The sequence below is a fragment of the Podarcis cretensis genome (assembly GCF_951804945.1).
Source record: "Podarcis cretensis genome assembly, chromosome: 10".
Taxonomy (NCBI): domain Eukaryota; kingdom Metazoa; phylum Chordata; class Lepidosauria; order Squamata; family Lacertidae; genus Podarcis; species Podarcis cretensis.
In genome coordinates, this window is record NC_137179.1 from 33,269,935 (window position 1) to 33,296,851 (window position 26,917).

Consider the following 26,917-nt stretch of genomic DNA (forward strand, 5'->3'; position numbering starts at 1 on the left):
TAGCTAAAGCTTTACCCACATCCAGCCCCTCTAAAAGCTTCATAATGGCTCCCAAGTCCTCTAAAATTTATCATTCTAAAAAAATGCAAAAAAGAGCTGCAAGTGATGTGTCCATTAAAGTAACCAAATTAGTCTGCTGCAGTGTGTGGTGTCACTTCAGAATGAAGAGCTGACAAATATGCAGTGGGGACTAACAGTATACACTGCATATTACACCTTGTGGGAAGTAAATGTATTGTGTGAAGAAACACTATTTTGTCCACCCTGAAACTCCCCGCATGCAGCTGCACTAGATAACCTCATTTCTAGTATTAGAAGAGAGGGAAAAGTTTTTCTTGATTCATTTTCTCCACACTCATACAATTCACTCATCTATTCATTTTCTCCACACATATACAAAAGGGTGTAATTTTTATACCCTTTTATTATTTCCCTCCCTACTTACCTTTCCCCCCTAAATGACATAGCCTCCAAAGTTGTAATCTTTCCTCATTAGGGACTTGCTCCAGCTACCGATTATTATAGTTGCCCCTTTCTGTGCTACTTCAAGCTTTACAATATTCTTTTTAGGATATGTGAACCAGAAATGTACACAGTATTCCTAGTGTGTGGTTTCACAATAATGGAGTATACATACTTTTTTAAAATTTTTGTTTTTTATTGTTTTATAATAGTTTCCCACCTAGAACTCTTTTGAGAAAGGTAGGGTAATTTTAAATGAATGAATGAATCTAAGACCATTTAAAGTAGGGACTGTCCAGCTGTGCAAGTCCCCAACTGCTAACAGATACTGCTAAAAAACAATAGCATATATGATATGGGAGATAAACTCTTCTCCAAACATTCATCTCAACAACTGGACACGGGTGCTTACTGAATGCACTTGAGCTGGCCGATGGTGAACTGTGAGTTGAGGTCCTCCAGATCCCAAGGTTAGCCCATTGTTTACAACATACGCAGTTGTCTGAGGCACTCTTACTGTCACACCTAGAGCGATACACAAAGGCACAATATGTTAAAGAAGTTAATAATATAATGATACATTGTGACGAATTTAGGTCATTTATTTGCTTAACACTGCAAACTATCACAATAAATATTTGGCAGACACAAAAAGATAGTATTAAAGCTTGCCATAACTATACTTTCTTTTACATGTACATAGGATGTTATAAAAAACATAGTCAAATATCACATACACCCTAAAGTCCAATCTCAAAATGCTTTGAATACGTATGCTTACACCTTGCTTTCTGGGCAAGCTTTCTGCTGCAATATATTTGTCTAATTCTAACAAAATTGGCATCTCCTTTCAAACCAAGGTACAGCTGCACATCTGCTAAAATATAAACCTTTCTCTGACAGATGAGCTTACCAGAGTTTTGTGGGTTGACCTGCCTTAAACTAGGGCTCTGCATGACTGTGGTTCGCACAGGATTCTGTCCTGATGGTGTAGGAAGAGTAGTATAGACTACTTGATGGTTAGCAGGGGCTCTTGGTATTGGGAGCTTAGCTGGAGTCTGAGTCACTGGACGATGGTTTACATTCACAGTTGTCTGAGCTAGAAGCAAAATTGTAATCAAAAGAGTATAAAATGTTCTCAGCCTTGAAAGCATATGCTGCACAAAACCAAAGCATACAAATCAAGCAATTTCTCATAGTTCATTGACACTTAAATTTTAGTAATGTGATTTACCGAATAAAGAAAAGATTAAAAAGATAGCTTTCAAAATTACTGAATCAGTAAAAAAATAATTTATAAAACCCAACTGGATTCTTCAGAACATGGATCAGTCTGGTACATACACACAAATGTCTTTCTCCCCTATAATTTTCTGAACCTCAGTCTGTAAGTTCCCCATCCCTTTGGTGATTAATGGATGTAAGCTCTTCAGAGTTAAGCAGGCATTCTCATAGTAGTTCCCTCTAGGTCAACAATATTTTATTGCATCATCCCCTCTGGGCATCGTTTAAGTGTAAAAAAACAACAACATTTTCTATAGCCGCCTGCAAATACTGCATCCAAGAGGCTGTTCTGGAATCTCTCTCCTTCCATACTGAACTATTTCCTTTCCCTAGGCTATGCAGTCTTACCTGTGGGGAGAACATGTATGGTTGTCTGTGACAGGCCAGTTGTTGGCATGCCTGCTTGTTGGAGAGGGCTTGTCTGTACTGGCTGCAGAGGACGAGCTAAAGACTGGGTTGACAAGCTCAATGCAGGTATAGATTGGTTCTGCTTCTTGCCACCTGCTTAGAAAAGGGAAAAAAATCAATGTGCAATTATAAACAGAAACAAGCAGCTGAAAAGTTGCTGAAAAATTTGCTGAAGTGGCAGTCAGTTGCAACACAGATTCTCCTTTCAGTTTTTACAATAAAATAAAAACATCAATTAAAGGATCTCACCTGTACAGTTCACAGCTTCATTTTAAATGCTCAAATTGGGGCCAACAACCAAAATATTGTAACCTAACTGGGCTTTGAAGGGATAGATATAATACCTACCCCACTATCTGTCCCCTGCTCCTTTAAGGATAGATTAACAAACAGACTGGGGTTAAAACTTATGAACTTTTGTATTGCCCATACAAATGGACTGAATAACTTTCCTGGTGACGATGAGTTTACTTTTATCTCATCAACGGGTCATAGTGTAGTATTGTATCTGTTCCCTAAATCTACACTCTGATGTTAACTTCTCTTCTATTGGCCCGAAAGCAAGATGAGCACTGCAACCCCATAGTTGCCTTTGATTGGACTTAACCGTCCAGGGGTCCTGTACCTTTACTTATTGGAGTCCATACAGAAAGTGACTCCTCCTCCTTACTTCTGACTATACAATGCGACCCAGCAAATAAGCCTCGTAACTCAGATCAGGCCTTTCATAGCATTCTGAAAAGGATTAGACAATCCCTGCAATTTGAAGGAGTGGTCGCCAAATTCCTGGACTCAGACAAAATATTGCATTTGAGAGCAACCCTTACTAACTCGCATTTTATTAACATAGTAATAACAACATTTGGATGACTGTGTATGATTTTATGATTTTACTACTTTAACTTATGCCAATAAAGGCTAGCAGTAGTAGTAGCTCCATTTTATAAGGTTTCAGAATGTCTGTGAATGGCAGCAATGCCCACAGTTCAAGAATATTACACTAGTCAAGTATCTGGATGAAATTTCTGAAATCCTCAAGACATTGTGTCAACTGCCTTATTTAGAGTAATATAGGATGTAGCAAGATACACTGGCAGCGAACTCCACATTTAATTAAACATAATTATGCCAGCCAATTTCAATGGGAGTAAATGTACATGACTGTAGGCTCATAGCTCCATTATGCACGTGTTTAAGGGATTATTGGGTACTGCTCTACAAGGTCCTCTTGTTTATTTACATCTTCTAAACCAGGGATGGGAAACCTCCAGCCTGTAGGCCAAACATGACCTTCCAGGGGTTCAAAAGTAGCCTGCAAAGCTGTTTTCTCCAAACCATGCCTGTCTCACACCTGAATCCCCTATGTCTGCACATTTCATCCAATACAAAAATGGGAGAAAGTTAGTATCTTGTTTGATATTTTCCACTGTAAGTGAGGGTAGGGGGCACAAAGCCAGCTTGGACTAGAATAGCATGAATATATTCACATAATGTATGGCTAATCAATCATGGGTTTATTAACTGTAGGCACAAAGAGACAATATAAGGACTAGCACAATATTATGACTAGAATCAGCTACAAACCACAACATTAAGACATCTAATTTAAGAATGGATGAACATAGGTTTTCAGCAGCAAATGTGCTTAACTCAAGTCATGAAGATAGAAGTATTGAAACATATAAGAACAAATATCTAAACACTAAGTTCAGATGGTGGGAACAATCCTATACACTCATGGAAAACACATTCAAACAAGATGGTAGGATATGTATCAAAACTTGAACATACTTTAATGATGTAAGGACACACTGCACAAATATATTACTAATACCTACATCAGAATCGCTGCCTAGAACACTGGATGGCATTTTAAGTTTAAAACTTCAATAGTGCCATCTGACGGAATCTTTTGACTTGGCAAGTATTTATCATCTTTGGCAGTTAACATTTACCAAAAAGCAGGAGATGTCCAGTTAGTCAAAGTCCATCATGATTTATGCATATCTTCTGGCTTACCTTGAGAAGAGCCATCATCTTCATCATCCAGTGTGAGATCAATTACTCCACTGCCCGTGGCCTTTCCACTCTGGAAGACAAATATTTGTTTGTTTGTCCACTCCCTTTCCAACAAAGTGTTAAAAGTAGCATGCAATAAAATCTAAAATCATCACAAGAAAACATAAAACGAACTCAATAAATCCCAGCAAATGCCTTGACAAATCTAAAGGGTTTTATCTGACAGTTGAAACTATAGAAATAAGCAGACAATTTAAGGAAGTCCTTTACTTTTCCAAAGACATCACTAAGGTAGTTTGTTCTACATATACAGAGGATCACATAAATCTAAAGCAGAGTAATGGAAGAGAGATTATGTGGCAGCTTATGGGACTCCAAGTTCTTTAAGAAGGAAGGAAAAAATATGATACACACCCATGTTTACCAAACTGTTTGTTTTTTTAAGTGTTTAAATATTATAGAATGTTAGCATATACTACAAAAGGAACATCCAAATGTTGGCCATAGGAGTTGTGGATGCAAAGGTGCTGCAGTCTCTTCCTGGAAGCATGTCAATGCACTATGTTTGCGAGAGGTAGATTTGGTTCTGTAATGTCCTGCAAGGGCACTTGTGTGCAACATTACAACCGATGACTGAGGGTTGCCAGGATGGAGTGGGAGTGGCTGCTGGTGTCTATTATCTCATTTCTACTGCCAGGCAAGATGCAAAAAAATGTTGATTATTAAAATAAATTGTAAATACCAAATTTTAATAAAATAATATCAATACTAAATTATCTGAGTATAAGCACCTTAGTTCTACAGGTCATCTGTAGATTGAGAGTGCTTTCAGACAGGCAAACTCAATTTGGTTCTATTTTATAGGATTTTTAAAAATGCATTTATTAGCATGGAAGTTCATCTGTGTTGGCCAGACTACTAAATCTTCATTCAAATAAACACTGCCTGCCCACTGTACAATTTTAATCCCTGAACTTTGCTGTTTCTCTAACTGCTATGGATAATGATTCAGATGCTGAGTTTATTAAAAGAAGTATAAAATACAGATAAAGGACAGAACTTTTGAAATATTCTATTTACTCTCCACTTAGTCAAATGCTTTTTCAGCATCTAAAATAAAGTGAGCTTTCTTTTATATTATAAATGTTTATTAGGTCCCATACTTTCCAACTATTAGTACTAACTAATACTACTAAGTATTAGTCTTATTGATGTTGGTTAACTAGAGACCTGGGGTCAGCTCAATATGGTTCTTTCAAGGTAGACATTTAGCTTGGCCAATGACCAGTAACTGCTTCATTCTGTCTCACTTTGCCTATATATACAAGTATCAGAAAAGAAAATATTAATGAAAAGGGTTGTAAATCCTTCATCTACGTGAGATAATGCAGACTAGTAACTTCATTTCTAGTACTTGTCCAATGGTATAGAAGGGCTGGATACTCATCTCACATATCTTACTTGCTTTAACCCATATATACCCACCCACTCAACTTGATATGTGGAACTGGCAGTTTTATAACTGTCACATGATGTCTGTTCTGCACTTGTGAGGAACCAATCTTTTACTGTGGTAGAACATACACACTTGAACTCCCTGCCTATTGGTATTAGGTAGGTACATTTGTTCTGCTACTTCTGGTGCCCAATAAAAAAAATTGTTTATGGAAGCCTGCACAGACATGTTTTAATATTAGTACAAAGGTGGCTTCCGGTTCCGGTCTGAATAGATGCAGCTCCCGTGACCGGGGAGATCGTTGGCGAAGGAAAAACAAGGATGCTTGGGGAAAATTATTCTTGCAAATTCCCCCTAGGACAAGGCGGAATGGGCTTCACTCTCAGTTTGTCTTGGTACCTGGCTCTTGCTGTGGCATGGATTGCGGGAGGCAGGGAGGCACTGAGTGCAAAAGCACTTTGCCTGCTGAAAACCCTCCGCCATTAAAAAACAGAGGTTCTCCTGTTAATTAGTTTAATTGGACTAAAGTACAGACACATGCTAGAAAAGATGAATCATAAACTGCAGAACATAAACAACTGCAAAGACTTCAAAGTTTGATTTTGAGATTTACTGAATCATTTGCAGTTCAACAAACCACTCTTCTTCCCAGGCTGAGAGGGAAAATGGTGAAAACAGGTTATTTATTGGGACAGTCATTTTTGCAGCTGTTGTTAAAGTTGCAAAACAATGAAGCATGGGACGGAGCAATGGATAAATTTTTGAAACAACAATGGAATATCAGCTTCGCCCAAGGCAACAACCGGTAGAAAGAAAGACATAAGATCTTACCGGGACAGAAAGAGACACTGCAGACAGAATAATTGCCACACACAGAAAGGACAAGGATATAGTTTGAGTTCCTCACTTGTAGTTTTAAAATGTTAAATTAAGATATTTCCTGTTCTAAAGAAAATGCCTTTGTTGTTAATTTTTATAGTCAATAACAAGAGTTAACTTTTTAACTTGCTCTTGTCTCTTGTTCTTCCATATAAACACACATTTGCCTCTTCTCATAATTTAGGGTACATATACAAGCAGTGACCATTTCACACAGGGGTTCCATTCCTGACTCCCATGCATGTAGGTGGAGTACACATAAGGTTTATGTTCAATTGCGTTAGGGCTTTTCAAGCTATACAAGATTATATTTATTTTATTTACCATTTACATGCCAAAATGACTTCATCTGTGAAGGAACACAGATCTTTGTGTCCCTTCACAGATGAAGTCATTTTGGCATGTAAATGGTAAATAAAATAAATATAATATTGTATATCAACTACCTGTCACATACTGGTATAATTTTTTTAGTAACATTAATTTTCTGCTAGCATTTTGAAAAACAAAATCTGTATTTGCTATAAATGTAACAACGTCCAAGTTGATTTACTGAATGAGGAAGAAACTGAAACCATATAAAGAAAAATAAAAACCAACCTACCTGTGCAGCTGTCTCAGGTGCTTTTTTGTTTGCTGAAATATCTGCTGGTGGCAGCGAAGGTGCTAGCAACCTGGATGTTTGACTCTCTGAAGGAGGCGAGAAACCACCACATTTCATTGGCTATCAAGCAATGTACTTTATAACACATATACTTAGTTTAACAGCAATCATTGCAAACACTTAACTGTCAATCATATATGGTGAACTGAGTACTAAATATGGAACTCTGAAAGTTCAGATTTCTTTCAAAATCAACGTTCCCCCGTACACCAGTTTTCTACCCTAGTGCAAGTGCAGTGGACATATAAAACTTACCAACTCTAGGTGCTGCTGCAGTGCTTGCTTCAGAAGGAGTTGTACTGCTGAAGGCTGACAGCGGTATCTTCATCTGTATGGAATTCCTATTGATGGGAGGAGTATACACCCCTGATGTGCTTACAGTAGCCAAAGTAGTCCTTGCGGCTTGTGCAACAGGGTGTGCTGTTGATACAGCCTGCACAGCTAGAGTTGTCCCTATAGAACACCCAACACCGACTGAAGAGTTCCTCTGAATGTTAGAGCTGGGCACAGATGAGCTGCTTGGTTTTATTGAATTAGCCGATGACAGAGACAATGAAGTTTTGGTCAAGTTGCCAACATTAGATTGACTTTGTACAGGTATAAATTCCACATTGCCAGATTGCTGGTTAGTAACCAAAGTACCAGTATGGCCTTGCAGGATCTGAGGCTGGGAGGACATTGCAACAGGTACATGCAGTATTACTGGCAAAGACTGCAATGAAACAGACATTGGCTGTGCGCTTCCACCAGCCACTTGACTCGTGCCGACTACTGTTGCTGTGTTGGCTGCAGGTAGAACAGAAGTTGACAAGGAGCCCGAAGTCAATGGTGCAGAGGTGACAGGAGTCTGTGGCTTGGGATGTCCACTGACGACTGTCTGTGGAGTACTAAGAGGGGTAGCAGATACTACAAAATAGTAAAAAGATAATGGTTTTAAAAATCTATGCCAATTGAACTACTTCCATCAATAAAGTAGAATATATCAACTTGATATCTGAGGTCAAGATGGACTGAATAAGCCTGTACAGGACTGGAAACAGGAATCATGATTATAGAGAACATTCTTTGGAATTCACTCTTTAAAACATGTTGTAACGGCGTGTGCTAATTTGAACCTTTTTCTGTGGTTTATTTCTATAGATCATGGCACCAGTAAAGTTGTCATAGCTTGATATAAAATATACCCTTCAATTAACTATTTTAACCTTGGTAGAAGACGTTATCTTAAAATGTATCCTGGAAGGCACTCTAAATATCCTGACCTCTTAATACTTAATGTAAAGAACAGCACAGGAAGCTGGTATTATCAGCAAACTTAATTATCATCCCCTGTAGTTCTGCATAGACAATAGACTCTTCCGTTAAAAGTAATCTCAGGATTCAGGGAACATATAGATAACCAATTAGTCATTTCTCACTGAGGTCATGCCCTTTCAAATTTCAAAATGCCCATGGTAAATAAAATAGAAGATAGAAACTTGTAGGAAATAAACAATAAAACAAAGAAATAAAGTTTTAATGACTATTAGTCATCCCCTTTCCATACTAAAAATAGTACAATGGCTGGGTAGCTCACAGCTCAAAAGGGAACCCCTCTTTGCCACTCAATGATCTCACGGAACAGCCCCATGCTTCACTGGATCATGGACCAAGAATAGGGTGAGAGTGACTCTGAAGCCTTGCTGATACAGGTTACTGATGTGGAGAGCAAACCTCTCAAACAGAGAGAACCTAGCAAAAGATTCTAAACCTCTTGGGAGTATGTGTAGGACACAAGTGTTGAGTCAGACACATCTTGTTACATAAGACTGGTGGAGAAAGCTGGCAGCAAGAGTGACTTGAGATGCAAAATTTAACCTGACATGTTTATTTGTAATGTATGCCACCTGGAGAGCATGAAGCAAGTTGTGTGTGTTTCCTTCTTTCTTCTATACTATGCCACTATATGGCTAAATTAGAGATATAATTCAGATGGTAGTCTGAATTTTTTGAAGGAAAAAAGGTTTCCTATGAACGTTACTTCCTTCTGGCTGCTCTTGGCAACAAAGCCTGTTTGCAATGAGTGAGGCAGAGGTTTTGCAAACTGTGTGCAAATGGTGGAAACTGAGAAGTAAAAAAGTTTTAGCTCTAGAGAGCTTTGACTGATATGAGTTTCCCCCTTGATTGGCAACTTTTAGAAATTTTTGAAAGATCTTACGACCAAAGGTTTACAGCTTTGAATTTGATTTGTATGGTTAAGGGTTTGACGCCCCAAACCATTAAAATCTGTAGCTGAATTGTTGGCAGCAACATCTGTGAATCCCTAAATTTATGTAACACACCCCTTCCTTGCATGCAAAACCTTGGTCTTTTGAGGATAATTGTCTCACATAAAAGTTTACGCTTAACAGAACAGAAATTAGTTTTGCAAATTCACAGGGTTCTTGTGCTACCTTTGTGGAATCCCAATTTTCATTGTTTCTTTAAAGTTTGGGTGACTCTGTCCCTGTGGTTCCCTTGAAACATTATTGCCAACAGCATTCCTTGGAAGCCACTGGAAACAGAATAAGACTAGCATTCTATGTATTACAACACAGAGGTGTATGTCAAATGTTTTCTTTGAATATGTACTCTATTTGAAGATTTTCTATGGGTCTAGGTTTGGTAAAGACTGGCTATTTCCATCTATAGTTGTGCCCTCAAAAGCTCTTCTGATCACAAAGCTTCTGATGCAAGAGCTGTCTGTTGCATCAGTACCTGTGTTGACTTAGATGTTTTATTGGTTTCAGAATATCTGAAGAAGTGTGCATGCACACGAAAGCTTATACCAAGAACAAACTTAGTTGGTCTCTAAGGTGCTACTGGACATTTTTTATATATATTTGGTTTCAGAACTGACATGGAAAATGCTCTTACGTAAACATCTATTGTAGTAGTGAAGGGAGATGGGAAGGGTTTCTCTCAATATTCTCTGTACCTTGTACCTAAGAAGGGTTGCTCTCAAATATTATCTGCAGTAAATTTCTGTGCTAATCCTGTGCTAATCCTTACTTCTGCAATTGTGGTCAGACAGTTAGCACACAGCCAGTGGCTGTTTGCTAAATCTGTCTGGCAGGTCAAGAGTCCATTTCCTGCCTTGCCAGCTAGCAAGAAATTGCAGCTGTTTGCAGATTTAACCAGGCCTGCTAAGGAGGCCGTTTCCTGCCTTGCGCTTCCTGCCTTAGTAATGCAAAGATAAGAAAGACACGAATAAGCAAAAGGGGAGGGGGAGTTCTTAGCCAGCAGAAAGACATGCATGGGGAAGATGGAATGCTTAGCAAGCAATATAGATGTGCCATATAAGGGAATAAGTTGAACATTTGCCAGCTGATTGGAGAAGTTTGGAGAAGGTATGGGAAGGGGGAGAATGTTCAGAAAGTATAAGAAAGTTTGCTGAAGTATTTTGCTTCGCAGCCAGTTTTTCAGAAGCTATTCTGCTGGTTGTCTCTGTGCACAGATTACAATAAACTCTTTTCTCCAAAGAAGAATCTTTCCTGGTGCTTTTTGCTCTTTCTTCGGAACTGGGGACGCGGGCAAACGATTCCCTGGCAAGGACAAGGTTCAGGCTACAGTAGTTTGGATGAGTACTATTTAATTACACCCGAGGATGCTGACAAGAGCAGACAAGTTTCTAACAGAAATCTTAAGTTGCAACCCTTGTTTTCCTTGGCTTCTAAGGGGCTAGTTGGCATACACTGAACCTCTTAGTCAGCATGAAGCTTAATGCATCCTTCTTGGAGGATGCCAGAAGAGAGGTGTAAGGGGTGCAACCCTGGATTTTCCGGTGGTTTTCAATACTACAGTATTCTTCTGGTTTGGAAATTGGGGTGTGTGTGCTGTGTTGCGGTGCGGTGGTTCTGCTTCTTTTCTTGACAGAAGGTTATGGGAAGTGGTGCTAGAATAGTATTCTGTTTTTTTCTTCTTTGCTTTGAAACATTTACATGAAACAACTGATAAAATAAATCTGAAGTATGGGGCTCTGTGTCATCAGAATGCTTATGGCATGTAGTTCATTCATTTATTTCAGATGAGATGGTGGCATCCCTAAATGCACTACTGATATCAGGACTGATTTATGAAAGAAGAGGCCAGGGGAGGGGACGAGAGAGAACACAGGAGAGCAGAAGTGTCCTGCACTAAGCAGAAAAACTGAGAGCAAACACTTTTCATTTCTGTGTTCATTACAGCTCTTGAATAATAAAAGGTGATCTGTAGTAGTGAACAATGTTGTTTCTATAACAAGACATCATATACTGCCACCACTGAGTTCAAAAAGGAGAGAAGCATCTGCTGCTGCTTTTGATACTCATAACTTTCATCTGAAAGATTTATACTAAGGCACTTTTCCTGGATAAAAAAGGGGGGAGAGGTTAAATACATATTTGAGACGTGAGAAACATTCTACCTGTATTCACAGGGGACTGTAAAGTATTTGATGTGGTATCTCCTACATTTCTCTTGGACTCCAGCATTTGTCTCACTGTTCCGGCATTTCTGTGGAATAAAGATTCTTGTTAGCTGTACCAAGTGCTGGTGGTGAAGCAAGGGGAAAGCTATTTTTGAAATTTGAAGTAATTTATCTCTATCCATTTATTAAGCAGTATCTCACAATATCACTGCTTCCATTGTATATGTGTAGGAGTGTAATAAGCCACCCAGAGTGGCTGGAACAACTCAGTCAGATGGATGGGGTATAAATTATTATTATTAAGCTGAATTCCTGAAAAATTGAGAACCAAAACTATTATTGGCTCTAATTTTATACAGATATGTTAATTTTTGATGACTGCATGAGAACTGATAATAACATTCATATTTTTAACAGTAAAAGAGAACAGGGCACAGCTACCTAGTTCACATGTCATTATACACCATAGTGAAAAACAAACTATGGTTTAATGTAAACTAGCAGCATATTCAGTGGTTCTTGCTCTGTCTCTGTGCTGCTGGCCTGTTATGAACCTCGACTTGTGGTTTGTCTCCCTCAAACAAACCACGGTAGTAAGCCAAGAACAGATCTTAAGATATGCTCATGGTTTGTTTGGAAAGAAATGAGCTTGGATTTGGATCTCATGGAAAGTCAGATACTGGCTTGTTTTCCAGCAGAGGTGCAGCAACAGGGAAGAAGTATGCACTAGCATGCAGATTGTTCACATTAAACCAAACTTTGTTTTTAATTACGGTTAAATATGATGTGTGAACTGGGCTAGTATATAACAGGAAAACTAGTCCATCAGCCAAGATATATTGTATTTTTATGCAAATGTGTCATTCCAAGTACATAAGGCAAGTTCCACAAGTCCACAATATGAGTGTAACAGCTATATTCTCAAAGCTTACCGATACGCCACACTGTTGATATTGCCTGCGTCGCCCACTGCTTTTCCTGGGGAATGGGGTGTGTTTTGTAGATTCTAAAAAGTAACGCAAACCAAGGTGAGACCTATGTCCTCAAAGTCACAAAGCATACATGGTATGCTTTTTTACTGTAAGGACTCCAAAATTATTAAGTTGCTTTGTGAGCACTTCATTATACAGTTGACTCACAACTTGCATATATTTAACTTGCGCAATCGCAGCTTTATGTTATTGATGGCTGGCCAACTGAAATTACACAAATTAAACACACACAAGGGCCACCCAAGATCTTATGCGAGCCTCCCAAGCATGTATGAGAGCTTCCCAGAGCATCCTTCACTGCCAAATCCAGAGTCCCACTACTCCCACCAGACAAGGCTGAAAAATTGGGTGGAGGGGTGCTTGGGGAGGATAAAATGCCTCTTTGCTGAGTAAGTGCCCTGGTTGGTGCAGTGAAGAGGCCTAAACTGGGGCAGCTTGCTGTCACATGGCAGAAGTAGGAGAGTTCAGGATCTCACAGATCCTGTTCTGGCTCTGCCCCCTCAATACCCCATTTCTGGGGTTTCTGCTGGTGACACTTCCACTTTCCCATTTGGAAGGGGGCATTAGGGATCTCATTGCCATCTCAACCAAAACCCCTCCAGAGCAGATTGGGGGTTAAATAACAGAACAATTCCAATCACGGACTATAATTTGCATCTCATTGACATTCAACTTCTGCCATCCAGCTTTCTGCTTTATATACCTGCTAACTAAGATTTTACTTCATGCATCTAGTGAAGTGGGCTTGAGTCCGTAAAACTGAATAAATTTATTAATCTTTATTTTTCCTTCCTACTTCAAGAAGAAAACTGTGGCCTTTTGAGTTCCTCACTGTGAGCTATGGTCATTTCAATGAAGTCCAATCTGATTACCACCAAGGTAATTTTTGATCTAAACTGTAATCAGAAACATGATAAAAATATCTGTCCTTACTTCTTGTCTTTTCTTTGAATCCTCTCTGGCTGCTCCAAAACGTCTAGTTAATCTTGCAATTTTAGCCTTTAAAAAAAAAAAAGAGAGAAATATGACAGAGAAATCAGATACAATCTCAAAAAGTATTTTAGTTTAATTCAATTTATTATTGCTTTGATGGTTAGTCATATCAACAAATGAGGTCAAAATAATAAAAATAAAATACAATTCCTCATTTCCAGTGATTATGTATCCAATTTATCAGGAGCTTCTGGGTGCACAGGGTGTCAGCGATGCTTACCAGGCTGGTGGATGGGGCAAGGCAGGAGCACTGGTGGAATCAATTTGGTGCTTCCACCATTGTATCTGCGCCACCTCAAACTCACCCCCACTCTGCACTGCTCTGGTATGCAGCGGCAACACTGCTGTTGGGTAGCCTGCTCTGAGGCAGAGTCCCACCTACTTGGCCATTCCTAGCCCCAATACAGACCTTCACAATCAATGAGATTTTGTCAGACAGAATGCTAGTGCTCCCAGGGGAAACTGGAAAATGATAAATTAATTCTGTTTCTAGTGTCTCAATTTGTCCCTTCATCAAACAAACAAACCCAATATTTATTGAAAAGTTATTTTTCAAGTCTATTGGCAGGGCCTTCAATTTCACATCAAATACAAGGCTCTCGGACATCCAGCATGACAGTTCATGTAGGGAAACTAAGTAAAGCTAACACAAAGATGGGCAATAACTAACTAAGTCATTTAAGTAACAAATGGTCCCTTCATTTAAATGAGTTTACTCATAAGTTTGACTAACTCTGAATATCAACAGTATAGTACATTTTTTTCCCATTTTGTTATAATATTATTTCCAAATAATTTATCTGCACAACTAACTGCCCTTTTCTGAGGCTGTATCCCTCTCTCCACCTCCATTCACTTTTATAATTGCTGCCCAAGGGCCAGACCCTTCCCTTCTGTGAGAGTGGTTAAGCTGTAGCTCCTCATTAAACACAGCTTAACAAGCATTTCCTAAAAGAACCTTTTCTTTTGCCAAAAGCTAGCACTAAACTGATATGTAGATTTTATTTCAACACAAAAGATAAAACAAACACAAAACCAAAAAAAGAGTACTAGTATCTGAAGGAAAAATTACACACACCAACAGGAGCCTTACTTTTTAATGTTGAAAAAATATTTTTTGAAAAACAATACCACAAAGTCTTAAACAGATCTGTATATATACCTGTAATTCGGTAAGGACAGTTTTATGTCTCTTGCTACATTCAATCTTATCTACTCTTGTTTTCAGATCTGCTAGATTTTTATCAAACACAGCACACTGCAGTGCGTTGAACTTTTCTTCTAGCAACCGCTGGATGACCTACGAAAACACATGAAAATGCTAATATTAACATTTTATATACAGTACAATTAGACATATGTCACTCAGCATTACATAACTCTTTATTAGGTTATCTAATTAAACTTTATTTTAGTATTTAAACAAAACTTAAGGTCAATAATTAGGTTTTTGCTTGTTGATCATGTAGTTTCATTAAACATGTCTATGAAAAATCTTTTTTTGATCTCAGTGTTTGCAAGTGAGTGAAGTCATTCTCTGCATTCCTTTTTGGATCCACACCATTAATGGTTTTAGAGAAGAGTCACACTTGTTAGTTTGTCGTGTCTAAAATGCCAACTATGTCCCATATTTATTTGTAGACTGTTCTTTACAACATGTATTTGAAAAGGAATTTCCTCTAAACAGGCGGTTTAGAGCACAAAATCTACAACTTATTTAAGGGTAGCTATTTGTATATAACATAGAAAGTTACAGATAGACAACAACTTCCAGTGTCTTTCCAGCAACCACTAAAGACTCTCCTCTCCCAACAAGCCATTTAAGTGGATATATTTATCCCAGTTTTGACCACAATGTCAATGAAACTGTATTTATACATTTTTATTGTTATTTTGATTATTATATTATTTTTGGGTGCATTAGACAAATCACCTTTACTGATTTGCATATAAACAAGCATCCACAGGGCTTCACTACATGTAGCATACAACTTAGAGAACCCTCCAGATGTTGCTGGACAACAACAACACATCATTCCTAAGCCATAAGCCATACTATCAGTCTAGTCTGAGACTTTCCTAATCTCACATGTTAAGGATTATATTGCATGAGGGTCTTGATACGATACAGCAAGATCCTACTTAAGCCATTTTAAGAGATGTTTGGTATACACTCTTAATTAGTAAATTAAAAAGTCAGATCAGGACTAAAGACTTAACCAGCATTCTTTGCAAAAAAACAACAACCGCCCCCACAACAACCAACAGGCGGTCAGCCAGTAACTGGCCAGTGGTCCACGGTCTACTCTGTGTTCACCACAGATATAAGGAGCTAAAGAGGAAGAATGTATTTCCTGGTCTGACTGTTGCCAAACTAAATATGAAATATTGGTCAACTCCAGTATTAAATATTTCTATCTTATGGGATCGATTGGAACTTAATAACAATACAATAGTTTCCTTTCACTCAATTCACCATAACACAGACAAATATTATGATCTTCAAGACAAAATGTTTGCAAGTTTGATGGTGGAAAAGAAGTGTTTGAAATTAAAAGGCCAAATGTCTGCAAGATAAGCAGGAATCAACTCTACCTTTTCTAGTTTCTGATTAATATCTCCTCTAGTTGTAATTTTTACTTCAAATTCTGCTTCATATTCTTCACCCGTATGTCGACGGCGTTTAGAATGGACATTGTCCATATCCTCTGATTTGGAACGCTTTCTTCTTGATGCCTCACCTAGAAGGATACAGCACACTCTTCAAGGAACTCAATTGACCACCAATATATTCTTCATTCAAGACAAATAACTTGAAAAATAAATATTCATCTGGTTCTCTCACTGCAAGAAGCAAAGTTACAGGAAACCAGGTGGAGGGCCTTCTCAGTAGTGGTGCCCTCCCTATGGACACTCTTCCTCCAGATGTCAAGGAGATAAAATAATTACACAACTTTTATAGAAAACATCTGAAGGGATTTCTGTAGCAGGTTTTTAACACTTGATATTTTTATTATGTTTTTGGATATGCTGCAAGCTGCCCAGAGTGCCTGGGGAAACCCAGCCAGATGGGTGGGGTATAAATTATAGAACTGTTGTTGTTGTTATCAGTTTAAAGGGAATACAAAATGCATGGCATAATAACTTTTACTTATTTTACTGCACTGTTGACTCAGTGGTCCCACCTCATCAATTACTGCCAACACTATGTCACATATACTCATGAGGACTTGAATATGTTGTTCTGAGGTCTGTTGTAGCCCAGAGATTCTGTAACAAAGTGGTAGTTGATATGTCTGAGAACTAGAGGGAGGCCTTGAAACACATTTGCCTCCCAGCTACTCTTGTCCCAATAGCAACACATATCAGCAGCAGTTGGGGTGAGAAAGTCCTGTTCAGTGATTGACTTTTAACATCTGGTTTTATTGTATTTTAAATGTATTGAAAGTCCCCGCCCCCTCCTCCATTGCTCTGTTCTTCCATTTCGTCAAATGGGCAGTCTTTAATTGTATTTTGCCGGCAAGTTAAGAAACGAAAGCAGTCGTTACCGCTCCAACATCGTTATAGGTGAGTGATTGATGTCCCCCCCCCCAAGGTAAATAACTGTGGCAACTTAGGCTCCCCCTCCTTCATGGGTAGATCATTTCCAGAATTTTTATAATGGGAGTAGATCACAGTCTCTTGTGAGTTGGACGTGCCTGCTATACAGTGGTATCTCAGTTTTCAAGAGTCTCGTAAGCTGAACATTTCAAAACCAGAATGCCGAAAACCCAGAAGTAATTGCTTCTGTTTTTGAACACGCCTCAGAAGTCAAACGGCTTTCACTGTGTTACCCTCCCTCCATTGACTTTGCCGACCGCCCTTTGCGCCTCGGTTGTCTAACGTTTCGGAAGTTGAACTGTCTTCTGCAACTGATTACGTTTTACAACTGAGGTACCACTGTACCTTGAAAGAAAATTATATGAAAATGATGTATTGTTGATATTTAACTCCTAGCAAATTAGCCAAAATGTATAAATCAAGATCAAATGGATGCTGGAAATGTAAAGACAAAGAGGGCACCTTTTATGGTGGATGTGAAAAGTAGTAAAAGCATTTTGGGAGATGATATACAATGAATTGAAAAAAATGTTAAATACAACATTTTCTATGAAACCCTAAGTTTTTCTTTTAGAAGTTTTAGGTGCAGAGATTCCAAATGACCAGAAGGGACTATTTATGTATGCTACTACAGCTGCCCACATTTTGTTAGCTCAGAGATGGAAAGAAAATACAGTACCTATCAAGGAAGAATGGCAGAAAAAACTAATGGACTAGGCCGAAATGGCAAAACTGTTTGGAAGAATTAGGTACCAGGAAGAATCGAATTTTAATAAGGAATGGGAAAGTACATAACGTAGCTGAAGAATTATTGTAAACAATTAAAATCATTAGTAGGATTGATATAATACTTGTAGGCAGTGCTTTTTTTCTTTAAAAAATGTTTAGATGTACTTTCATTTTGACTCAAGAAAATCAGCATTTTATAGTTCAAATCGGGGAAAATAAATACAGTAAAAGTACAAAGATTCACAAAATGTTTAGGAGTATGCGTCCCCCCATGTCCCCCCAGACAAAAAGCACTGCTTGTAGATAAAAGCTGAAGTATGGACTATTTAAAGATTGGTAAAATTTGAGTAACAGAGGAGATGCAGGAGAAAAGGGTTGGCATAAGGATCCACAAAAGGGGTGAGGGAAGTCAAAGGGGATTTATTGATTAGATCTTAATTGCTTTATTTGTTGTTTGTAAACTTGAAAATGCAAAATAAACTCTTTTTTTAAAAGAGGAAAAAATGAGAAGGGCTGCTCCATTCTCTTTTAACCATTTGTGGGATATAAGGGTGGGAAGATATATCACAAGGGTAAAAACTCTGCTCCCCTTCACCATACAGGGATGTTTCAGGAAGAAGGAACAAAAAAGACTATCTTTTAGCCTTTCTCACTCATCTGCTATTTAGCCCTGAACCTTCTAGTACTATAACACATAGCAAAGCATAGCTAGATGGGGAAAACAAAGCGTGAACAGCACTATAAAGCTCCTGTTTCAAGATGGCTGGCGAGAAGCGCTCCTGTTAAGACGGTTGGAATATATGCAAACATTTTAGTGAAGATATTACGGATGTACACAACTTCCAACAGTGTCTGAATACAGGAATGCAGTAATTCAATTCCTTGTAGCAAAACTATTTTTCATCTTTGCCATACATACCTTTTTCTGGTGGTCTCTCTTCCTCCTTGTCATGCTCCTTTTCTTCTACTTTTTCCAGTTGTTTTTCATCAGCTTTGCCTTCTGCGAGAAAGATAAACCACTTTACCTTATTGAACAAAGCCTAACCAGTTATGTTGAAAAAGATGTTCACAGCTAATTATGTAAGTTACTTTCTTATGTGTACACACAGAAAAAAACAACCTGAAATTTTAGTTTAAAAAACCACATACACCATTACGTAGTTACTGTGGGAATTAGACTTTACAGAGTTATGCAAAAGAGAGCCCAGGCCATTTCACCCTTTTCCCTCCTATAAAAATTAAAAAAACTCTCTTTTAAAGTTTAAATAAGTAACTTTTACTCAGTGTACTTGCACTTGTTAAATATACAAGGCAGAAAGGTGTAACTTACGTTACCAATACATATTACATTGATTTGTATCTACGACAAAACTATAACAGACTAACTCCGAGGCAGACAGCAGCACAGCAGTTCAGCTGCTCTCCAACAAAATACTGCTACTAACTGACATTACTGTACCAACTGACATAACTGTCTCAGGCATATGACATCACAGAGTTCTACAGTCCTTGAGAGCAGTAACCCTTTAGCTAACATTCTGGATGCTTTCATCCCACAGTTACATCAACCAATAATATCTTAGCATTACTCCTCATACAAGTAAATCACAATGTTTTCTAAACATTTAAAACCTCATTCTATTATTTAATCAATAAGCAAGCACTCACTTCTAAGCACTAATGTTATTGCCACATTTATTTTCTCAAGTTTCAGGTCTCTTTCTAAAAACTTTTAGTTTCAGCAAGATGGGATTCCAGTTGTAGGTTGATTGCAGTATTTAGGAAAGGATAAAACCCAAAGTATCACTTAAAGAAGTGACAGGGATTTATGAAATTTATTATTTAACAAAGTTTATATAGCACTTGTTAAAAAAAATTCACTTCTAAGCAGTTTACGAAACATTGAAATTTGTAATTAAAAAGTTTCAATTGGGTGTTTTTAAAGCATTCAAAATATAATAAAAATCAATTGTAACTAAAAAGAAATAAAACACATGAAACATAGGTAAAAGTAAAGATACCCACATCCTGGACATGGAACATACTGTATTTTTCGCTCTATAGGACGCACTTTTTCCCCTCCAAAAATTAAGGGAAAATGTGTATGCGTCCTATGGAGCGAATGCAGGCTCCTTGGCTTCAGCGAAAGGAACCTGAAGCCTCCGGAGCGCAGTGGGAACTCGCGCTGCACTCTGAAGGCTTCAGGGATAGCTGCCTGAAGCGTCCAGAACACAGCGGGAGGTCCCGCTGCGCTCCAGAGGCTTCGGGTTCCTGGCTTCAACAGAAAGGGAGAGCTTCGCAGCGCCCCTTCAGCCAAGTGGGAGGAGAAATGGAAGGGGCTCCGTTTCTCCTACTGCTTCGCTGAAGGGGCGCTGAGTAGAGAGGGGGAGATTTTTTTTCTTCTTGTTCTCCCCCTCTAAAACAAGGTGCATCCTAGAGAGTGAAAAATATGGTATCTGGAGAGGCTTCAGGAGACTGATCTTGAAGCACTCCCTTAACTGTGAATTTTCTCCTTAGGGGAGTGCAACCCCATCCAGGGCAGGCAATTGACCACCTTCTTGGACCAGGAACCACCAGGATTCAAACTCAGCTTGTTGTCTGTCATCTGTCCCACTACTGTGGCCAGGTAATGAATCCAGGGCCTGCATAGCCTCTCTGGAATCAGATGTTATAGGGAATTAGAGTACTAACAATACCTTGCCCCCCCCCAATTAATGACCACTCCCAGTAGCACCCATAGCGTAACTGCCACGGGGCCAAAGAGTGCTGCTTTCTGGATTTGGTCCCATAGGAAAGACCAAAACCACTGTAACACAATGTCCCCAATTTCCATTCTATAGAGCTGTTCTAGGATAATATCATGGCCAATGGCATCAAAAGCCACAGAGAGATCATAAGTTAACATAGCTTATTTCATAATGCAGGTTAATTGTTGGACTGGGACCAATCAAAGGGAGTATCTCTTCACTGTTTACAAGAGCAATTCAAAGTGCTGCTGCTTACTTTAAAATCTCCTGATTCCAGGCAAACTTTCAGAAATACCACCTCTGTATCAGCACATCAGAACACTGAGGTAGCAGTCAGAGGCCTACCTTCAGGTGCCTCCAACTATCAACAGTGAAGCAAGAGCAGAATTTTTAAAGGCAAATGGAGACTGGGAAAAGGGCATTCTCAGCTGTGGCACCTTATTTATGGAATTCTTTTCCCCAAAGAGGCTCTTTTTCATGTCAGGTAGCGGCTTTCTGATTTTCTCAGAAGCTTGACTGTAAATACTATAGGAGTCTTAGTGCTGCCAGTTTTATCTGTTAAACTTTTAAACAGTAAATGTTTTGCTGTGTTTGGCTTTTATTGTTATGAGCCTCCTTGAGAATGTTTGCATTGATAGGCAGCATAGAAATCATCTGAACAAATAATGTGTAGGACTTGGAACAAATGTTCATGTGTAATTGAGGTATTAAGATCTCTCTCATAACTACCTGTTTGTTAGCTGGTTACAGAGTAGCTTAGCTTATTTTTTGCACTACATCTCTATTCCACCTTTCCCCAAAGGATTTCAAGGTGGTATGCATAGTTATGGCCCTTCCTCACAACAAACTTATGAGGTAGGTTAGTCTGAGAGGCAGGGACTTGGCCCAAGTTCACCCAAAGAACTTAACAGCTGTGAGGATTTGAATCCTAATCTCTCAGGCCCTAGTCCAGATCACCAACCACCCCACCAACCTCATGAAAGTGTATGGGCCAATTATGATTGCCCACACACTAACAAAGAGTGGTTTCTTATCTGCTATTAGTTCTAAGGGTGCAATCCAGCAGAATACATGGATTTTGAACAGTGTGATGAAGCTAAATTGCTCAATTCTAGAGACTGTGATGAGTTTCCTGAAAAGAATGATCTAGATTCACTTCAATCCGATTTCTGTCCTTGTTTTGAAACTAAAATGGCAAACGGACAGGGTGAGTACAGACATCTTAATCCCCAGGAATTTTCAGTGGCTTTTTATATTACTGGCTATAGCTGCAGAGGTCAATTTCATCCTCCAGTCTGTAAAACATTTACATGAAACCATCTTCATGAAATGTCTGGGGAGGTCACCATTATCCAGAGATTTGGGCTGAGGGATCATCAGTATGCTGATCATATCCAGTTCTGGCATCAGATTCTAGGGAGACATCTGTGTTCCTGCAGATTTGGTATTCACACTATATATTTATTACATTTCCATTCCACTTTTCCTTCCAAAGGAGCCCAGTTCGATATATACTAGATTGAATCTAGAGCCAAGAAGTAATTCAGGCAAACTTCCAGGGGAGGAACATGGTAGATTGAACATCTTTTGTCAGCAGGCTGCTGATGGAGATAATTATGTGGCGATAAATGATAGCCAAAAGAGGGACGCAGGTGGCGCTGTGGGTTAAAGCCTCAGCGCCTAGGGCTTGCCGATCGAAAGGTCGGTGGTTCGAATCCCTGCGGCGGGGTGCGCTCCCGCTGCTCGGTCCCAGCGCCTGCCAACCTAGCAGTTCGAAAGCACCTCCGGGTGCAAGTAGATAAATAGGGACCGCTTACCAGCGGGAAGGTAAACGGCGTTTCCGTGTGCGACTCTGGCTCTGGCCCTGGCCAGAGCAGCGATGTCACGCTGGCCACGTGACCCGGAAGTGTCTCCGGACAGCGCTGGCCCCTGGCCTCTTAAGCGAGATGGGCGCACAACCCCAGAGTCTGTCAAGACTGGCCCGTATGGGCAGGGGTACCTTTACCTTTAAATGATAGCCAAACATGATTCTTCGCTAAAGAATTTACTGGGGGGGGGCAGTGAATAGAGGACTAATCCCTGATGTTCTGAAATAAGTTTTCTGTGTCAGGAGAACAAGAAGCTGTCAGCTCCTTGGAACCCTGAAAAGGTTAAGTGAATTGTGAGTGGAGGAATCAACATCATGCCCAAAAGCCATAAGATCCTGGTGGGTATGGGGTATGCAAAAGCCTCTGTTTCTTAATTATTTCTGAGAGGGTTATAATTTATGACTCACCATCTGCCAGTTGAAATTTACATTCAATAATGTGAGCTGCTTTCTGGCTTCAAGAAGGGAAGGGAGGTTGCTCATTAAAGTCATTAAAGGCCTGAAGGCAGAACAAAAGCCTGCTCTAAATTGTTTAAAAGAACAAGAGAGTTCTGAATGCTATTTTCCCCCCCCCCTCTTCTTTTGACCAAAGTGTTGCCTAGAAAGCAAAAGTAACTCTGCCACTTGATCCTTCCTTCATGGGAAAGGAATGCATTTACTTTAATGAGAGATAAGGCTACAAAGATTTCAAGGTGGAGACCAGAGATGTAATACATTTCAATTTCACCATCTGTTCTCTCCAACTCTACCATTTCAACCTCATGTTCTGCCATTCATTTATTATTATTGTTCATTAAAAATGTATATTTATTTTATAGTTACTAAACCATTATTTTAAAAAGTTTCATTTATTAAAATAAAAAAAGCGAGGCAGTCAACAACCCTGGTTCTAGATCAATTTCAGGATTCCTCAATGCCAGCTAAGCACCTCTTGAAGGAATGGAAGTCTCTTGGAAGATGGCCGACAATACCATCTCTCCGGCTCACACGAGGTAATAAAGAGGCTGATATGGGAGTATGCAGCCTCCCTTGTTACCCCAAGGGAATGGGGAACACTGCCTTGCCTGCAGTTGCCATAAATCACCCCCGGATTCGAAAGAAGGGGGTGAGGGCACTACGTACAAAGCCCTTGTGTAGGACCGGCTCTCCCAGACGCTGTCTCTGATTGCGCAGCCTGGTTGTAGGAGCTCAAAATAAACAATTGGAAAGAAGCAAATGCACATATTTTGAGTGAAGATCGGGAGTAGAGACTGCTAATCAAAGGGATCTCTGTGAAGTGGAGCAACGGGCTGGACTTAAACAATAAATTAAGAAGAAGATTCATCAAAGGATCGGTATGTCGGAGCGGGACTGAAGGGGGGGGGGCTTTTTTTGTGTTATGGGAGTACCCAATAACCCTCTCCCCGAGAAAGAATCGTTGCAATTACTGATCACAAGCAGGATGATTAAGAACTGTGTGGAAATAAATCACTAATCAAATACATGGCTTGTGGAAACATCGGGAAAGGAATGAAAGCTCTTTGTGATGCAGTTATAAAAAGAGATTTATTACGGCAGGCCTGCATAGGATGAGTGAGGGGGAGAAGGACCATGGCTTGTTATTATATCGGACTGTGAGTTTGACCTGGCAGGGCCCCCTGAGAAAATTGAGGAGAGACTGGCAGGCCTGTGGAAATCAACGGACAGACTTTGGGAATGTTTTGTACAGAGGTACGGAAGTACGGAAATGCCATCTGTTCATTTTGATATGGCTCTTGGAAGAGTGTAAAATCCACACAGGATATAACATTTGTTTTCAACCCACTTGTGGAGACTACCAGAGATCACAAAGAAAGGAATATATGATAACAACAAGAAGATGAAGAAAATAACAAAGAGAAGATTGAAAAGAACTGTGAATACTATTTGGGCAGAACTGTGTACATTAAAGCAGCAGCAAGAGAGATGTCTGGATCCCTTTCGGAGCTCGAAGCATGGGTACCCCCAACAAAAAATTTAAAAATTTGGCTGTGTAATTTTGAATTAATGTGATTTGGAATTAATGTGATGTGATTGGCCTGTTAATAAAAATTATTTTTTTAAAAAAATTGAAGTCTATTAACAAGGCAGAATCTATACCGATCACAACAGTCCTTAAATATGCTTGCATAGTTTTTGGAAAATATAAATTAGTGCTTTTGTAAAAAAAAGTTTTATGTAAGAACTTTATTGATAAGGTAGCCAAGTACCATATCCATCAATACTGTTAGAATTCCTGCTCTATGATTGCAGTCATGGGATTGTTGTCTATTACATGACGGTGTATGTTTTGACTCCAGTGTGTGGGAAGTGACAGAGACAGGATGTTTGTGTTACTGTGTTCTGTGAAGTGGGACTATTGTCCTTTGTTCTTTTCCTCTTTGCTGTCTGATGCTAGAGAGAGGGGGAGCCACGCTGCAGTGCTCCGTGTGCGTTTATATGTAAATAAAGTAGATTAGGCAAAATGCTGAGTTGCAGAGTTCTGTTACGCAAACTCCGAACACTCTGCGGATCCCTAAGTGTGCTGACGTCTGTTGGCATTGGTCGCTGTGATGTTCAGGCAGAAGAAAGTTTTTGAAGTTCCCGAACGATCGACCAGGAGGGAGAGAACAAGCCAGTCGGGCATTTCTCTCTGCCAGGGTCCTACTCAAGTGCAGAACAAGCTCCTGACAAATACGTATGACAATAAAATGTGAAAAAAACACAGTGAAGTCAACATGCTTTCATGTATGATCTTACATGAATTATCAAATTCACTTAGTAGGTTTTTATGGTGAATGTAGAATGGTTATGGTTATGTAGAATGTGGATGTTTTAGTGTTTTCCGCATGCATGGAAAAACTTGGCCCTCCAGCTGTTTTGGGACTACAACTTCCATCATCCCTAGCTAAACAGGACCAGTGGTCAGGGATGATGGGAACTATAGTCCCAAAACAGCTGGAGGGCCAAGTCTGGCCATGCCTACAGTGTTGACTGCAAGGTTTTTTGAATGCTAATGGCTACTTTTGAGAGAAGGGGGAAATATTGAGTGTAATTTGAATGACTGCCCATAATAGGTCCTGGCAAGTGACTGTGAATGAGAAGTTACATCAACCCAATTAGGCAATGAAGGAAGACAGTATATTATGGGGCTCAGGTAAGGAGGAGGAGCAGCACAGTCATGGGCCATATCCATTCAAAATCTTTTTTCAGTGGACGCTGGATACAGTATTTCTAGTATCAGCAAGTACATATATCTAATTTATTTATGGAGACGCTACAAACCTGGCTAGATAGTGCAATTTTAGACCAATCAGCTCCAGTAGAAAATAAGTGTACAGGTGTAGTCTATAGGGTTTTATCCTTTCAGCAATGTATCCCCTATGAAGTTTAACTAACTGTGACTTCATGCACTTTGCACTTTGTGCTAAGGAGGGCCTGGAAAATCTGTTAGCATACTGCCTGTTTTGATGTCTAGCAAACTCTAAATGTATACAAAGAAGTGTACATCTTGTGTGAAAGTCTTTTCCAAAGCAGTAGTTCTGAGAAACATCTACATCCACAGCAACACACTGAAGCATTTAGCTTAGTATTTGATAGTTGCCATAGAACTTTCATAGAATTTGATGCTTTTGAATTATGGTGCTGGAGGAGACTCTTGAGAGTCCCATGGACGGCAAGAAGATCAAACGCATCCATTCTTAAGGAAATTAGCCCTGAGTGCTCACTGGAAGGACAGATCGTGAAGCTGAGGCTCCAATACTTTGGCCACCTCATGAGAAGAGAAGACTCCCTAGAAAAGACCCTGATGTTGGGAAAGATTGAGGGCACAAGGAGAAGGGGACGACAGAGGATGAGGTGGTTGGATAGTGTTCTCAAAGCTACCAGCATGAGTTTGACCAAACTGCGGGAGACAGTGAAAGACAGGAGGGCCTGGCGTGCTCTGGTCCATGGGGTCACGAAGAGTCGGACACGACTAAACGACTAAACAACAACAACATAGAACTTTCCTAATATACTGTTGACATAGACTATTAATTTGTTTGTACAAGCCAAAAATAGGATGATTCTAACAATTCTAACAATGATACACTTATCATGGACAGATTATTTTCTGATACAGGGTTAGAATGCCAGGACACTAACCAGAACTGCCACTCCTAATAGTCAAAATGATCTGCCCTCAGAAGCTCAGAGATCTCACCTTGTCCAGAATTATGAAGGATTTGTAATCCAATATTTCAAAGGAAAATGCAAATAGGTGCTTCTGTTGTAGCTGCAGTTGGGCAACCCTCTGGTTTATCGGGGGATTGCAGATAATAAAGCATCATGACAGCTTGAAGACAAATGGTGCAACCCTCAGCTGAATCCAACCAAACATATATGGAATACAT

General features: G+C 39.4%; 1 protein-coding gene across 10 annotated transcripts in view; it reads right to left on the reverse strand.

Annotated features, from left to right (window-relative positions):
* The window catches only part of ATF7IP (activating transcription factor 7 interacting protein), a 74,450-nt gene that overhangs the window by 6,215 nt on the left and 41,318 nt on the right, over nt 1-26,917 (reverse strand). For 9 of the 10 annotated variants that reach the window (XR_013843034.1, XM_079993372.1, XM_079993371.1 and 6 more), the window contains exons 3-14: nt 18,832-18,912; nt 16,179-16,324; nt 14,746-14,883; nt 13,524-13,589; nt 12,531-12,604; nt 11,596-11,684; nt 7,428-8,078; nt 7,113-7,198; nt 4,174-4,243; nt 2,095-2,250; nt 1,376-1,561; nt 875-987 (exon numbers count right to left, since the gene is read on the reverse strand). Coding sequence is in view for 9 of the 10 variants with exons in the window: in XM_079993372.1 (XP_079849498.1) it covers nt 875-987; nt 1,376-1,561; nt 2,095-2,250; nt 4,174-4,243; nt 7,113-7,198; nt 7,428-8,078; nt 11,596-11,684; nt 12,531-12,604; nt 13,524-13,589; nt 14,746-14,883; nt 16,179-16,324; nt 18,832-18,912 (1,856 nt within the window). In the remaining variant the exon portion in view is untranslated. The remainder of the gene's footprint in view (nt 1-874; nt 988-1,375; nt 1,562-2,094; nt 2,251-4,173; nt 4,244-7,112; nt 7,199-7,427; nt 8,079-11,595; nt 11,685-12,530; nt 12,605-13,523; nt 13,590-14,745; nt 14,884-16,178; nt 16,325-18,831; nt 18,913-26,917) is intronic. The other variant, XM_079993369.1, reaches the window with a different exon arrangement.